Source organism: Belonocnema kinseyi, chromosome 2, assembly GCF_010883055.1.
Source record: "Belonocnema kinseyi isolate 2016_QV_RU_SX_M_011 chromosome 2, B_treatae_v1, whole genome shotgun sequence".
NCBI lineage: Eukaryota > Metazoa > Arthropoda > Insecta > Hymenoptera > Cynipidae > Belonocnema > Belonocnema kinseyi.
In genome coordinates, this window is record NC_046658.1 from 28,352,892 (window position 1) to 28,371,279 (window position 18,388).

The following is an 18,388-nucleotide window of genomic DNA, read 5'->3' on the forward strand; positions in this document are numbered from 1 at the left end:
CCACTAAAAGGATCTTGAAAAGGACCCAAATCTCTCAAACTATCTCCGAGACTATTTTGTTTCAAATCGACTTTGTTTATAGACTCAAATGAGCCAAGCTATACATACTATCGATTTATGACAGTTTAATCAAAATCGGACATTTCTGCTAATAGATTATGACAGTGTACTATACAGTTAAACTTTTCTACTGCAGCAACGATACCATCGCACTTTAGAATTGAGAGCATGATGCTATCAATTTATAGGACATATCGTTTGCTTCAAATTACACTGTAGTTAACTTTATACTATCTTGCTATTAGTTCCAGGACATTTTCAGTTGAGTCTAATCAATTTTTCTATAATTTAATAATATTTTATTTGAATCAAGAAAATTAGAAACAATAGCGTATGCTTTTGAATTAATTATATATGCATTTGACCGAGCGCGAAAGCACCGTTTGATGATTCAAACCAATATTTCATTGATTTAGAAGTATTTTTTCTCAGTGTAAGGATTATTTTTAAAAACAAAGCAAAAAATTCAAATACGCATAAGTTCGTAACACAGAAAAAAACTGCGGGTTCATTAAAGTTGCAGCTCAAATAAAAGTTGGTATCATTTATAACTTGAACTCCAATAGATACCTGTAGAGAGCTAAAAGGGTTCGTTTAGATCGCTCTTGATAAGTACAGGAAGACGCATTCACTGACCAAACGCTTGCAAAGTAGGGCTGGTAAGTTAGGAATCGATTTACAGTTATCGACCGATGACTTGAGATCAGTGTTTCTTGCATATGAATATGCCTTTATGTTGACAATTTTTCTACACAACCTGCAAATGATATTTATCAAGTCATAATATCTATTTTAGTTGCGGTGTTATTTTGTAATTTAATTATCTTTATTAAGTTATGGCCATCAAAGTTCGATTACATGTGTGCTTTAAGGTAAATATTGTGTTATTAATTAAACATAATATCCAAGTATGCAAAGCAAAAAATAGGTTCTTTAGAATTCAGAAAGTGGGGTTTATTTTTGTTGCAGCTCCTTTGGAACCAAAAATAGGTTCCAATGAATACCGCAGTTTTCTGTGAAAAAAAAATGTTTCAAAAATCGTAAAATACGAATTGTCTAATTCCTTCTAAAAAAGCAACATATATTTTGTCCCCAACAGATTCTGCGACTTCAAGTGTAGAACCTACCTGATTTGAAATGGATTCGGTCTATGTCGAAAAATCTGGTATGCTATGAACAATAGAAGACAAAATGAATAATTTAGTATTTTCCTCTTTAACGTCTACTTCTTTTATAAATGTGAAAAGGGCTTATGACACTTCGAGTGATGAAAAAGTGATCTGAAAGAATCTTCTACTGCATTTGCACCTCGATTTATAGAAACAGCAACGTCACCTGACATTCCATGCAGTTCCTCCTCTGGCATGCCTACAAAATCTTCGTTTGATTATCAAAAACCAACATCGTCAAAAAGTGTGCATCATGACGCTATTATGTTTAAAGAATCTAGTCTAAGGATGTGGGAAGTAGTTGTTACTATTTTTGGACTTTCAGTAAGATTTGGTATCAGTTATCAAGCTCGAAGAGCTTTTATAGAAGCAGCGAAGATATTTGCTGCACCTGAATTCGAACACTGGGATGTCAGTGATTATTATTCGTAAAAAATCTTTGATCCACCTGAACGAGTTATTACATATTGTTTTTATTGTGCGGTTTTTTGTGAAGTTGTAGCACTTTACAAACAAAAATGAAATCAGGGACAAAGAAAAAGTTTGCATTGAATGTTTAAAAAACTATACTCGTAAATTGTCTCTAGCAAACCGCTTTGATTATTATATTCACCTCGACGTAAAGTATCAAATTGAATCCTCATTAAGCTCTACGATATTACGAGATAGTTTATTCGACAATCTGAGAAAGATTTAGTCAACATTTCCAGATGATGGTTCCATTCACGATGTCTACGATGGAATTTTATACCGTGAATTACTCAAAAAGACATTTAAAATTAATTATGAACTATTAACTTTTATTTTTTATTCCGACGGGGCACCATTGTTTATTACTTCTAAGTTATCGTTTTGGCCAATTTTTATAATTATAAACGGGTTGCCTCGACATTTACGTTTCCGCTATCCTCTACTTGTAGGATTTTGGATTGGAAAGAAGGAACTGACGTCTCATATGATGAACATGTTTTGGAATCGTTTATATTGCAAGTAAAGAAAGTAAGTGAGGTTGGCCTTATTTTGACGAATAGTGCCGATGAGAATATGCACTTTGTATTGAAAGCACTATTGTGCAGCGTCGACAGCGTTGCTCGACCACTCTTGCAGAATATGATGCAATTCAAAAGATATAATGGTTGTTCATGGTGCTACTGTAAGGGACAATATAAACATGGTTGTATGCGCTACCTTTTAGAAGAAAATGTATCAGCAGAAAGAACTTATGATGGTTATTTGAAAGACATGAGGTCAGCTATGCAAAAATATGACGTAAATCCGGAAAATATAAAATCAAAGAGTAAATCTTCTGAAAAGAAAGAAAATTCAGTTAACGGTGTGAAGGGATTCTCAGTGGCATCTAAGCTGAAAGACTTTGACATGATATGGTCTTTTAGTAGGGACTACTTAAATGCTGACCTAATTGGCATACTAGTCCTCATGTGGTCCATATAGACTACAGACAAAAATAGTCCTATTCAATTATCAAAGACTCAGCAAGCTTAAGTTAATGAGTGCTTAGTTAGAATGACGCCTCCACATGAGATACACCGCCTTGCAAGGCCTTTGACAGATAAAAGCAAATGGAAAGCGACAGAATGCCGTTCGTGGTTATTGTTTTATGTGATTCCTTGCTTGAAAGGATTGTTAGACGATTATGCCTTGCAATATTCCGCTTTGTTTGCAAATAGTATATATATATATATATATATATATATATATCCTTCTTCAGAGTAATATAACCAAAGAAGAATTAATCCGTGCAGAGTGTGTTATTTTTCAATTTGTTGGATTCTTTGCAATACTGTATGGAGAAAATCGCGTAACGTTTAATGTACACTCATTAAAGCACTTTGTTTCTTGTGTTCGGTATTGTGGTCCTATATGGACAACATCCCCATTTCCTTAACAAAATGCTATATATTATATAAAGCGAAATGTTCAGTCTATATGAAACAACCCGAAGGATAAAGTGATGGTCCTGAAAGAGTTTGCAGTCTCAATAGAAATCTATATGGACTTAAGTATATATACAGGTTTAAGCCAGTGAGGCTGATCCTTGCTTATATATTCGTGAGAAAAATGGAATGAGAGTTCTCTTTTCTCGGAGAAATAAAACAAGAATTGAAGTTTGTTACGAAAGCAGCAGAATACTTTTTGGGATTAGAAATAAAAAATCAAGAGGATGGAAGCACTAAGGTTAGACAGAAGGCACATTTAAAGAAGAGAGCCCTCAGAATCAGGGAAAGACAAGACAAAGGATCATGACTTTCCCTATACACAAACTGTTGGAGCACTGATTTACCTGTTGCTTGGATCGAGACCAGACTTGGCGTATAACGTGGAATTTCTATCACGTTCACTTGAAAATCCTACCACTAAGGATGTAATGAGACTCAAAAGAGTGTTCCGTTACATAACAGGAACGCTCAATTCGGGTATAACCTATCAAACTAATTTCAAGAAGGGCATATTCAAGTAATAGATTTAATGTTTTCAAGATTTTGATAAAAAGAGATATTTCGGTGCCCAATCGTGCAAAAAACTACGAATTTTGCCAACGTTTCGTGAACATTGCTGTTCACTTCTTCAGGGCTGACCTGAAGCATAGTTTAGACGTAGAATCAACGAAAATAATTTATCATAGAACGACTTTTCAATTTAAAAAACCATGTAATTATAGTTTACACAATACATAAACATGCACTATCTTTTTAAATTAATTATTATTAACTTTATATTCAATAAAATGTGCAAAGAGTGAAACTTCATTAATTTTCGATTGAGTATAAAAATGTACTTACCTTTCCAAAAATTAGCGCAAACAAATAAATTAATCTAAAATTATTTTCTGTTACATTCTTCAAACAACAGCTACAAACTATGCTAAACCGCCAGACTTCACAACAGTCAGATATTTTAACTATGGTCGAATACCCATTCACAATCCCTTAATTTTAGTTTATTAGAATCTTCGCGCGCCAGCCCTGACCTTCGATGAATCAATAGATCGATTAGTGGCTACTCATGCCGCAGCGCTGCTTTCAGGCGGTTGAGGTAGACGCTCGCAGCGAACTACTAGTTAATACGAAACCAGTCGTCACCCAGCGAAGAAGTTGCTCCCGAAAGGACCGTTAAGAGTCCTACTCGCTGAGAATCCGGGTTCTGTTTCAACCAGAAAGAAATTTTTGGTCGAAACAGAACCCGGTTTCAGCAGAACCCACACTTGTTCGAGGAACAACTGTGTCACGATTTAGAATATCTGAACTATTATTATTATACCATTAAGCCATTTCCCTTTCTGGGTGGGCCTGACTCACTCGAAGGGGAATGGAGTGATATGAGGAAGGGGGTATAGATTTTTTAGATTGATCTAGTATTCTCGTGTTATTTGTTTAAATAACTCGTTTGTTCCGCAATACTGTTCCGACCCAGGTTGCTAATCAATCTCTCTAGCAATCACCCCAAGTGAAGAGCCTTACAAAGTCGTCATGTGAGGTTCCTCACTTGATTCCATTAGTATCCAAGGTCTTTTGTTTTAGGCGTCATTCACTCTACTGACACTCTTTTTATTAACTATTTGTCGCCATACTTTTCTGTCCTGACATACTCCTCTAGCTTCCTTCAAGTCCTTGCATTTCTCATGAAAGCTCTTTCTTTGCAGTGGCTCCTTATCTCATTAAGGTTTCATTTGAACATTCTAGCCAACATTGTTTTCCCGGGATGCCGCTGGGCACGCTGCCATATAATTTAACTTAATACACTTGTTTCGTTAGATCGCCTGAATTTTACTTTGATCTTTTTTTAATAGGTCCATGTCTCGCTACCGTATAGCACAATCGGTACAAATATAGAATTATTTATTGTCATTTCAGCTTTATTTTATATATTTTCCCGTCGTTTCTGCGCATATCTAACTCCTCATCTTTCAGTTTGTTCAACATTTTTTGCAAGTCTTAGATTGATTTTGCCGCAACAAGATTATCGTCTCCGAACACTAACCCACGTACTCTTGCTGTTTCGAAATTCCTACCTTCTTCGTCAAAGACGACCATTCTTAAACACTTTTCCATGAATATAATGAATATCCATGAGGAAATAACGCATCCTTGACTAACACCTTGCATAATATCGAAACATTCACTCAGTTTCCCATTTACCCTTACACTACCTTTTCTACCCGTACATATTGTTTTTATTGCTTGTAGGAGCCATCCATTGATTCCGTACTTTTTTAGGACTTCCTAATCTAGGTCAACAAATGCACAGAAAACTTTGTTTCCTACTCTCAAACTTTTTTCTGTGATCTGCTTTAATCAAAATATCTGATCCGTATATTATCTTCTTGGCATAAACCCACTTTGGACTTCCCAAATATTTTCTTTAGAGTACTTAATAAGCTGATACCTCTATAATTATCACAAATAAATCTATTAAGCTAGTGCTTGAACCATTACACGCGGATTTCTGTAAAATTTGTATCCCCTTTCTTGTGGAAATATTAAACACAGATATGAAAATTCAGACGGAAGATAAAATGTGGGCCTTTTCCTCAACTTTCGAATAAAGTATACTAAAATCCACTTTAATGATTTATTTACTAATATAAATTAAATATTTATAAACAAATATATTTTTTTCAATTTGGAGCTATTTTTCAAATTTTAATTTTAATTTTAAAGAGTGGACTAAACGTTTTCCTTGATCTGGAAAAAATTTGGAAGTGGGTAGTCAAATACTTTTGACACAATGAATTTTTGAATAGTGGCTTATGCGCGATTTGCTCGAAATGGGGCACGACTGCCTACGCGGTTAGTAAAATATAACCATCCAATTGCAAAATCTTATATTTTTATGTTGTTAATTTAATATATTCCAAATTTATTGCTGTTCAAAAATTCATTGCTTCGAAATTATTTGAATACCCACTGCCAAATTTTTAACAGCTCAAGAAAAACGTTTAGTCTACTCTTAAAAATAAAAAAATTTAAAAAAAGGTCCAAATTAAAAAAATCTATGTGTTTATAAATATTTGATTTATATTATTAAATAAATAATTAAAATGGAGTTTAGTATACTTTATTCGAAAGTTGAGGAAAACACGCACATTTTATCTTCGGTATGAGTTTTCATATCTTTGTTTAATATTGCAGTATACACTGAGAAAAAGTACTTTTAAATCAAAAGTGACCGTGCTTTTTAATTCCGCATCATTAATACAATAGTCTATGTCAATAATCCAAAAAATTTTGCTTTGAGTGAAATAATTTGAGTTTTTTAATCAAAAGTACAGTATTATAGATAAAAATATAGACGATTATATGAAGCTCAAGCATATGAAGTTAAGAAAAATAAATGCACATTTATTTCGAAAAATGTTGTATTTAAAGTGTTAGACATACTTTTAAATAAACAAAGTATCTTTTAACTTCTAGATAAAATTATTTCCGCGAAACAAAGATACTTCCGATTTGCTAATATCTACTGTAGTTACACAGGGCATGCCAATTTTGTCTGACTTTTTCTCCATTTCGCAACGTATTTCGCAAAATTTAGGGTCACCATCATCAAGGCGTGGCCCTTTGAAAACCTTGTGTATCTCGAGAATTCTTCTATTATGTCAGAATCGTGAGTGAGAACATAAATTTTCAAACGATTCTAACCGTTCAAATGCTGTAGTCTGCTACCCGCTGATCTCTATCTGTCGCAAAATTGATATTTGTCGTGAAAATTGGACGAAGTTTTTGGCACGCGCTTTGACGCTTTGGCGCTTGGCAGTTCATTGTTATACTTAACTTTTCGTTGTTATATTCATGATTTGCACTTGACAGCAGTTCAATACCATTGCAAAGAACTTACATCTAGGGTCAGATGTCTCGCTTTTCAAACGATTTCAAGAAGCATGACCAAAATTGATTGTCAACAACTTTAAATCTGGTATTAGTGGTCCTTCAGTAAGCCAAATACTTCACGTCGAAAAGCAAATAATTCTTCAATTTTCCTTAAAAAGATGAAAGCTACGGTCGCCATTTTCAAACATTAGGTTTTTATTTTATATTGCAGTCATAAATATTTACGGTGTCATTCATAAAAAACAGGTATAAGTAAAAAGTATTTATATACTTTCAAGAAGGGTGACTGTATACAAAGTAATATTTTTCCGTAGATGTTTTTTTTTTAATCAAGAATAATTATTCAAATTAGGCGACGCATGTTTAAAAAAAAGACCATCTTTTTAAACTTTTATAGTTTTTTAGCCGATTCAGATATGCAAATTTCACCTATGCCGCCCGTCTTCGAAATTTGTCTAGAAACTTGGAAAAAGTTCGAAATTAATAAAATGATGCTGATTTTTTTTTTTTGAAAATATATAAAATCGAGTGTTTAAGGAAACCCTTTGCGATATCTTCCATCATTCACAAGAAAAAGTCTAGAATTATATTTCCTGAAATAAAACCTTATGGTCTCAAAAAATGGTTTAGCCCGCATAAAAACGGGGGTTTTCAGAAAAATTTTCTTTATTGTTTTCTTCAATTTTTTAAAACATGAAAAGATTTTCGAAAAAACCAGGTCCTTCATATTTATCGTAATGTTATGTTAAAGTTCATGCTTCTATAAGGATGGCATTCTATGAGTTTTGTGTCGATTAAATCAGTTTTGAGGCCGAGAGAATTTTGTTTTCTGAAAATATAATTTAAAAAATTATTTGGTAAAAGATGCAAGATAACATGAAACAGCAATAAGACAAATTGAATAAAAATGAGTAAAAACGTAAGTGGGACATTATTGTGAAAATCGACTTTTTATACTTTTAAACAAATTATCACCGTTTTCAAAATTCTAAAAATTCCTGGAGGATGTACTCGCAATTGGATAACTTTTACAGGTCAAACCAATTTCATCTGAATTTATTCTGAACATTCTATTTTTTTACCTGATCCGATTTTTTAAATTGAAATTTTGAGTAGTTGAAACAATGAAGAAAACTTTTTAGCTTTTATAAACAAATAACTATATTTCATAATAGTGTTTGAATTTCAAATTGAAAAACGTGTTTTTAGTCGCGCGGCGTAGCTCGCGCTTTCTGCTCCAAACGAAATGCATGAGCTACGACGTGCAACTAAACAACGGATCCCAACGGATCCCAACGGATGTACACTGAAAACCTTTAGTTTTTAGAACAATAACTTTTTGGGAAAAGGTTCAACCCCTTATATGAGCCTCCGACGAAGCCCTAGTACGTCTCATTACTTGGAAGCAAATCCAAGAGAAGACTACAAGACATTTTTAGACTTAATCATTATTTTTCTTTGTAAAAAAGCTTCTGGAAAATTTCGATTCAAAGCCCCTGACGCACTTCTCCACGCTAGGTGGATGGGAAAAGTAATCTTTATCATGAAAATCTGTTTACTTCGCGAAAAGCTTATTCTTACTAACAGTGAACTAAACGGACTTCGAGTAGTTTGTATTTTTATTGCGATTTTATGACAAAGATCCTGGGATACAGCATACAAATTAGAAATAACTCCACATAACGATCTTGCGTTCCTACAAAAGCTAATTGATTGTCCCGCATTAGACGAAAAAGTTTGCAATATTGCGCTAGAAAATTTTCAGGCCATCTTTGGTATCTAAGCGAAGAACTAGTAGGCTCATACTTTTCCGATAAAAATGTCTCGTTAGAATGTAAAATGAAAATGATTGTAGCCATTATGGAAGTGAGGGAAAAGAATTGCAATCAAAGCGTTTACAATTGTGCTTAAATAATCCACAAAATATCAATGCATTAACCCTGGATCAATTTATGACTGTGCAAAGCTTGAATTATTCGAAAAAGCATGTATTTGTACAGACTTTTCAAGGTTTTATCCCGGAACACGGGAAGCTGGAGAATATTACGAAGTTTCTTCTTGTATAATACGCCGGTTGTCAGTCTCAAATGAGAATGCGGGAGGCGTAGTAACTTTAATATCTGAATACAGTCGACATCTTACTCAGAATAAAGAAGAACTGCAGTATCTACTGAAACTTTAATATTATATTACCCAAATTGTTTCCTTCTATTATATTGCCCCTCAAGAAAAAAATTGAAAAATAGTTATTGGTGGAGTATTTTTGGAGTTAGAATTCGCAATAATTAAATTAGGCAACAATTAAACCCACAGTTTCGACACAAGATGGTGGTCGTCGTTATTTGATTGATTGATTTGATAAAAATGAGCAGTTACAAATCATTAGGATATTTATCCTTGTTTAGTATCAAAGTTGGAACTTATTCATTAAAATTTTTTATTTGAAATGGAATAAAATGTTTTCTTTTTTAACTAAAAATTACAATCGTGTAATCCGTGGCAAAAATGCTCCAACACATGGAGTTTTCGAGTAAATCAGGGTCAAAAGGTAAAAAAACGCGTTTTTGACACTCTTTGGACGCCCATAGAAAAATAATGAGACGTACCTCAGCTTTGACCGGGGTTATTATTCTTTATTTTTTGATAATAATATATATATATATAAATTAATTTTTTCCATTTTTGGTCAGATTTTCTGTGAAAATAATAAGTCACATGTGATAATAATATGCGTTTTTAGAACATTAAAATAATACCAAATCGCCTTTATTTAACATTGGAAATGTACTACACAAAGACATTCTGAAATCTAGCCTATTGAGGTATTTTGTACATTCAATTGTGCATTCTTAAATACAAACCTTCACACTGAAAATCAGTTGTTAAATTACCTTATCAATCTTTGATCCTATTTACCTATACCGCAGTAGTCTTTGCCATGCTAACAGAAACTGGTACGCTCGGCACCTAATCTGAATCCTATTTACAACCGATGTTCATGATTTGTTGTTGAGCGTAGCAGTTTTTGCTATCGTAGACAAAATAACTGCGGTGTAAATAGGCTCTTTCTCTGTTTTTCTATGATCAAAAGTAAATATAAATACAAAATAGTACATCAATTTCCGAGCAGAAACCATTTGTGCAGTAAACGGATTATTTCTTTTCACATCAACCTTTGTTTATATTCATTTCTGAGTAAATGGCATTTAAGAATTCTCAACTAGGCCTTTGAAACACAAAAATGTAAGTATAAACAAATGTACACATATTATAGGGCAAGAGCACCAATTCTTAGCACTCCCCTCACCCAATTCTTGGCATCCTTCTCTGATTTCATAGATAAAACCTTTTTTTTAAAATGTTTTGCCTCAACTAATTTAATTCTACTATCATTTTTACATATAATGCATATATTAATTATTCAGTTCAATAAAGCATTATCATTTTCCATGCCTTCAAGCGTCAGGTAACATATGAACGAAGAATTGAATGGTTGAAATCAACAAAAAGAACATTCTCGGTAACTAATGCCTTTAACCTAGACTGAATTCTATTCAGCTCTGATTTTTACAAAAATATTCTACAAGATCAGCATTAACCTTTTTAATTTAAAAACAACTTCTACATCTAGGATTTAAGATTTTCTTCAACAGAAAGATTTTTTCAAAATAATGAATATAAGAGTAGCTATGTAAATCAAATGTAACAATTTATTTTTGGTTACATTTTAAACTTGTTCATTGGAAATTTTACATTTCATTTCATTTTTTAAACCCTTTCCTCCGTATGACACTATTTTTAATTTTTATTATAATATTATTGATAATTATTATAATTTACATCAAATTTAACATATGTACAAGACATGTTAATCATTGACTATACATTTAATTAAAATGTCAATTTACCTTATTGTTAGTTTATTTAGAAGAAATTTTTTAATTCAAAAAATTTACATTTAACACTTGCATCAAATTTTGGACATAATATTGTATACTATGGCTAACTAACATGCATCCTAAAAACAACAATGAAATAATTATTGACATTTGTGACATGGATCTCTTCTCTGATTATTATCATTATTAAAGTAGGATAACGCCTTTTAATATATCTATTCAAAGATAATTTTAATTTGGTAAATTATACCAATAATATTTTGGTTTAAATTTAACATTGTTTGGCAAAAGAGGATTGTACTTTGTCTTATGATTATATAACGTGACTGTAATAGTCGACCGGTTAAACACTTATGCAATCCGCTCTACACTTTCTTTGCAATCTTGCAATCTAGTATACACTAAAAATCTAAGTAATTAGCTCCTCGGCCACAGCTGAGATAATACAGTTTATTTTATTGGTTATTAATTTATTTTATTATTATTATTTATTATCTAGAACTGTGAAGTTCTTTAATGCAATAACAGCTTCTTGAATTTCTAGAAGTAACTTCTTTTTTTGTAACACAACTTCACGAAGAACTAATGAAAAACAGGTGGTTTTTTAACATTCAAGTATTGTTCCAAATAGATTAAATGTGATAGATCCAAAAATACATATGTTAGTTTTCCATAATAGAACTTCCTAATTAAAAGTACTTCGTTCTTAACTGCGATTTACCTAAACTATATTTCTTTTCAGAAAATACGTACTTTGCATGGCTGAGATGAGATGAATATCCACTAATCTTTAATTACTCTTGATCTTGCTCGTAGAAGTTGCTTCTTCAATTCTAAGTTTTCTCAGGTTCAGTAGACTATGAGACACATTTTCATAGACTACAAAGGTAATAACGGTCGCTGGGGTCACTCTGGTCAGATTGATACTCAAACCCTTGTAAAAGCCACGCCAGCCTTCATACCTGGAAAAAACCACCAGCAATACGTTCATACTAATTCCTTAAATTCAGCTTATAATGCCAAAGTCAAATATAATTAATTGTAGTAAACAAAAGAAAAAGACCTGCGTACGATTCTGGACATCCTCAAGTACGCTTTAACTTACGAAGGTCCATTAAAAAAACACGAAAACTATTTTTGTTCAATGTTGAATAATTTTGCTCCTTGAACTTCAATCGAAAATCCTAAAGCTGGTGGTTTCCTTCAGTGTTTGACAGTGACGCGTTATCGAGGAAGAAACATTTTTTAGTAACGATAATGTTAAGTCCGTTAATATGCTTTACTTTAAGAACATTTTTAATGGTATTTGTACTACGTCATATGCCATTATAACTAATCAGAAGACACATTTGTATCATTTCTTTGTAGTAGAATATCTCTATTTGTATATTGGTTTGACAAACAAACTTTTTTTTCCTAGTGATATGGGCGTGAAGCTAAAAACTCAAATCTTGTACTTACCATAAGGATTGAATTTTTTTACTTTGAGATTATTTAAATCAGAAGAGTATTTCATTCAAAAACTATAAAAATAGTTTTGGTTAAAAGTTACGAAGTGTCTAGGCTCACCGAAAATATTTGTCCTACACTCATAGTTGTTCGATGAAGCTAGCCACGCTTTCCAGTTTCCCTGAACTCACCGAGAATATTTGTTCTACGCCCCCTGGAATTCGCTGAATCTATACAAGGCCTAAAATTAATCATTATTTTAATATGTCTCAATCCAATCATGTGTTACAATGTTTATTTAAGGTGATTCTCAAAAACTTGGCCATTTTGTATCCAAGCTCTACAATCAATAATAAAGAAAAGATGGGCAATGCAAAAAATTCTCATCATAAGAGCTCAACGTGAGGACAAACTTCCCTCCTTTTGATGAATCTTTATTATCTCTCATTGCTGCTAAAAATAAGAAACCATAAAAAATGTCCTGTCGGTCCCGCGTACCCAGTGCGAGTTTTCTCGGATTTTAGCAACATTAAACTACTATTACCGGAAATTATCACTCTGCGACCTAAATTATATCATTAGTATGAATAATAATATATAAAAATACATTTTGAAACTTCGATTATTGTTTTATCGACTGTAACAAATAATTTCAAAATTGTCCTACCTTTTCATTACATGTCAGTCCCACGCATATTTAATTGGCTTTCATGTAAGAAAAAATATTGAAATCAATGTGCATTTGGCTAAGTTTTTTTACTCGGATAGTTCTTTAATCAATTTCACAGGTAGAGAATTAAATAGTCAATTTGGCTTTTCAAGAAATTAGTTAAATTGTACTCTCAGACACGCGTACCTTAATTATATGTCCTGTCGGTCCTGCCTAAAACTCCGCAATTACTTGAGAAATATAAAAAAATAAGATCGGATTTGGATTCAGCGAGTGAAAATGTACAGATATTGATTTTTAGTAAATTTATAAGGTTAATTTTAATACGCACAAACATAAAATATTATTAAATTTTTCGTTCGCGAGATGTCTTGTCGGTCCCAGTCGCGAGTTTCGAGGTTAGTTGTACTGTCAATGACGAAACGTGGAGCGCTAGCGTTCCTCGGACTTCAAATACACGACGGTGCAGTGGATAAGTAATTGTGATTGAAAAATAATCGGTCTGATGCGAGTGTGTAGCAAAAGTTCCAACGGGATTTACAAAGTTATTTTCACTCACCCAACAACGGAAGTAAAGGTTGTTATTGAGATCAGTTAATCATGTTTATTTGATTAAATCATGGTACATCCCATATTTTTTAAAATAATTTCCATAAAAGCAACAGAAAGTGAATGACAAGGTGGTACTCCATTGTATTTTATTAAATTTGTATTGAATTTTATGTAAATTGACTGAGAATTAATTATTTTGCACGATTTCACTACGCTCAGGATATGTGAGCCATTCCCAACATTGATATAATTTTTTAATACTAATTTATTAATTTTTTCGCGGCTACGCTTATTTTTCGTTACTTGATAGTTAGTACTATAAGATAAAACAAAATTCAGTCAGGTACCGCAGCCTGCCTGATCCCTCGGCGACCCTTTTCTATTGTTCAGCGCTGGACTCGGTCTCGAATCTGGACGGCTCTCAACCAGCGGCTTCTACATTATGTTACAGGGGACGTTTAAATGGAATATTGTGTATGAACTTTGTTGCGCCCTACCACTGAGGTCGAGTCGAAGGCGCGCACAGTGGGAGGAAATGCATTTTTTTCGTTCAAAAATGTCCAGAGCCTGCAAGTTTGGTCCGATTTTGAATTTTTTTGTTTTAAATTAAAGTTCATTAAATTCTCAAGAGCTTGACGCTCCGAACTTTTGTTTCCTCTATTTTATTATTAATAATTTTGTTATTAAAGTATGGAAAAACTATAATTTTGTACAAAAAGATTTTTACGCTCTAATAACTAATCAGGTAAACTTTATATGGTCTTACTTGAATAATTAGGGACTCTTGGAACACAAATAACTTGTTAATTATTCCATTTATTTATTATAAACAAATTTTATGAACAAATTAGCAAATAGTCTTAGTATCGGTAAAAAAATTAATGTAGGAATGACATTTAATTACAAAACTAATTGAAAAGTTGATAAATAACCATTGTTATAAACAATTCTTGTGGCAAAATATTAAAATTGACTGTTTTATCAAAATTTTGAATTTTTTTATCTAATTTGTTTATAAAAATTTGAATTGTTATATTTGATCAAATATTATTAAATATACATTATTTTAAGGAATAACTGAAGCCATTCTGGCGATTGAAGGAAATTATACATGGAAAAAATCTCAAATTTCATATATTTTGCCACAAGAATTGTTGATAACAATGGTGCTGCGGAAAATTACTTAATACTAGACAGTTTCGACAACAAACTTATTTAAATTTTTGGCATAAAAAATTGATTTTTACTATAAAAAAGTCATTTTCAACCAAATAAATGAATTTTCAAGAAACAAAAAAAAAAGAATTTTTCACCAAAAAAGACAGATTATAAAAAAATACAAACTATAAAGAAAACTATGCAAATGGTGAAAAACTTCTGTGAATTATAACAAAGAAACCCGCGCGTTTCGTTGATAAATAGACTCCATACGTGTTTAATTTTGTATAAATATATTTAGTATAAATAGTATACAAATTTCCTTAACTAACGTACGTTACTGAGCATTGCAGTTGCCCAAACATTTTATCACGGTAACGCGCCTTTGACTCGACCTCCATGGTAGGGCGCAACAGAGTTCATACACTATATTCCATTTAAATGTCCCCTGTAACATAATGTAGAAGCCGCCTGTTGAGAGCCGTCCAGCTTCGAGACCCAGTCCAGCGCTGAACAAAAGAAAAGGGTCGCCGAGGGATCGAGCAGGCTGCGGTACCCTGAGATCGTCTTAAGCCTTTTTTGTAAGTAACGGTAACGTTAACACATAAGATAACCATTTTGATAACAGAAATCACCTATGTGTTATTCAACACGATTTCAAAAATTGGTACAAAAATTACTAGCCACAGCTCTAACAGGGGTGTCCCAGTCTATCAATGGTTCTAATAATTAAGAAAAATGATTTTTATGTAATATTTTCATCTCCAAAGAAAATCATATAATTACTGGTAAAAACCTTAAAAGTCAAATAGACTTGACAAAAACTTTGCCGTGCACACAAGAATGCCATTCTTTTGTAACCTCTCCGGAATTAACTCTCAAGTTTGAAGAAGTACTCGTCATCACCACAGCATAACATTTTCTCAAAGAGGAAGATCGCGAAAAGATCGTTAATAGAAGACCAAAATAAACGTTAGATTCAATTAAAAAAAGTAATCATTTTTTAAGTACCAATAGAAGATGCAAGGGAACTTACACCAAAAAGTATCTAAAAACATCAGCGGCAAGGGGACTAACATAAAAAAGCACCCTTAAATGTGAAAACAAGGCGACTCATACCAAAAAGCACCCAAAATTGCTAGAAGCAAGGAGATTAACACCAAAAAACACCCCAAAACGTAAGAGGCAAGCAGACACACCAAAAACCATCTCGAAATGTAACAGGCAAGCAGAACCATTCACTACCACACTATCAGGCATGATACAGTATCTCAGTGGTTCTGATACTTAATCAAAATGATTTCTCTGTTAACGTAAGATCAAAATTTTATTCTATTCTCTCTTTTTTATAATTTGAGAACAATTTAGATATCTTCTAGGTGAAATTTTCAAACAAAATTTGTTGTAGGAAAACGATAGTTAATAAAAAATAATAAATGATTGTGGTTAATGGTTCTCCTCGTCTGTTACATTTTGAGATGCTTTTTGGTAAGTCCGCTTGTCTCTTACGTTTTGACGTATTTTTTAGTGTGCATTTCCTTGAACATAGCAATTTGGGGTGCTTTTTGATGTGAATCTCCTCTCGCGGAGTCCGAGCGTTTTAAAGTCTTTAAAATGTCCTTTCCAAAATTGAAACAGAAATACGATCATAAATAACAAGCAGAGAGGCTGAAATTGAAATAAGAATTCGACAATAAATAACAAGCAGAGAGGCTATTTCAATAGAGTAGCCGACACACAAGAGTCCTTTGTTAAGCTTTCGGATTAAAATTTAGAAGCAGATTTTTTAAATTTTATAGTTAACAGCTTAAAACATAATAATTCGGAATCTACGGGTTTCGATGATTTTAGATATCTTACTTTTTTTAATGTTTAAAATTGGAATTAATACAACGTTTCTCGTAAATGGAATGAGATACGCCAAAAAAGTCAACATTTTTGAATTCAACTAGAAAATTGTAAATTAGTATATAAGTTATAATTATAAATAAGTATAATGAGAAAATTCATCAATTAAAAAAAAGTGTTAATAATTTGAAGAGAAATATAAAAAGGGAGAGTCGGGTTAGCGACGGCCAACTACTGTAAATAACTCAGCCCGCCCGGTACGTGACGAATACAAAAGGAACATTATATTACCGTCTCATCACTCTTAATAGGACCACTAAAAGGACCTTGAAAAGGACCCAAATCTCTCGGACTATCAGGCTGAATCTTTGAAATCGACTCTGCTTAATGAATCAAATTGGCCAGGCTATTTCGCTTGAGAATACTCAAGAGATTTCTATCGGTAGGGCAGTCACAGTGAATTTATAAGGTAGAAATAATCTAAAAAAGTTTTATTCACATTTTAGAGGATTATTTTCAGGGATTCTATAGAAATGCAGTGTATTGTAAAAGTTTTGTTCGTAGCCTATAACTTGATGTGAAACTTTCATTATATTCACTGGGTTTAAAGCGATATCCAGTGAAAAAATGGAGATGAAAGCAGATCCTTCCACGAGTATGGAATGCAATTTTAAAATTAACGAAATTGCAGATTTCGATAACGATTTCAAACACGATTTTGTGCAGGCAATAAAATCATGAAGCCCATGTTGCAAGAAAAAGAAATGATTGCGTCGCATCCCCGAGGAAAAATTTTTCGTTTAGGATGTGCCATGTTAAGCATATTCTATTATGTTATATCGGGATCAATTGATGAAAATGAAATAGTAATTGATGAGGAATTGATTCTCCATGATCATGATATATGTAATTACATTTGATTATTAATAATTATATATTTGATATATTATTTAATCAATCCAATAATTTTTAATTTATTAAATAAAATTATAATTTAAAAGTTGATGAACTTGAAAAAGTTTATATTTTGAGAATATAATATAGAAATTTAAATTTTCTATTAACTTAATTAGTATTAATTATTATCAATTTAAATTTAATAGTTTTATAAAACCTTAAATTGCAAAATTTTAATTAATTATTTAATTTTTTGTTTGTTTTGCTTGTGGTCTGATGAGACCATCTCGCCTTAGCTGGCCGGATCTACATACGACCTTTTTTTGTTCTTGAAATAACATTAAGGTGAACGCCAAGGTCAGCTTCAAGAACACCATTCAGATACTCGTCCAAAACTCTGAAGCTTTTGTCTGAAACATTTCTGTCGAAAACGCGTATTTTCGCTGATCAGCCTTCTAGACCTCGTTTGAATTTTTACGACCCTGGAATGACTTTGAAAGTCATCGGGTCACATGACCTTAATGCATTTCTGAACGTAAAATTTTGCGTTCTTTCGATTGAGGGTGTCTCTTTTTGTCAAGTGGTGTATTTTTGGTTTTGGTGAAGGAAATAAGGGAGAGTGGATGCAGAAAAGGCAGAAAGTGCGGAGATCGAGTGTAAAGGAAGAAGGGTGAGTGAAGACAAAGGTGTGAAGGGTGAAAATGAGTGGTTTGAAGTGAAAATTTAGAGCGTGTGAAGTTTTTGAGGTTAGGAGTGAAAAAACAGTTGCTTGGTCAGGGGGGCAAGAGGTAGGAAATAGGGGGAAACGTCACGGAGCTTTGGGTAAGGTAGGATGCC

At 32.6% G+C, this 18,388-nt stretch overlaps 1 protein-coding gene across 4 annotated transcripts in view; it reads right to left on the bottom strand.

Moving 5' to 3' along the window:
• Positions 1-18,388, bottom strand: part of LOC117168150 (mitochondrial folate transporter/carrier) — a 188,106-nt gene that overhangs the window by 32,509 nt on the left and 137,209 nt on the right. For 3 of the 4 annotated variants that reach the window (XR_004466466.1, XR_004466464.1, XR_004466465.1), the window contains one exon: positions 11,731-11,939. Coding sequence is in view for 1 of the 4 variants with exons in the window: in XM_033353573.1 (XP_033209464.1) it covers positions 11,768-11,939 (172 nt within the window). In the remaining 3 variants the exon portion in view is untranslated. Of the gene's footprint in view, positions 1-10,972; positions 11,940-18,388 lie in introns of those variants that run through there. The other variant, XM_033353573.1, reaches the window with a different exon arrangement.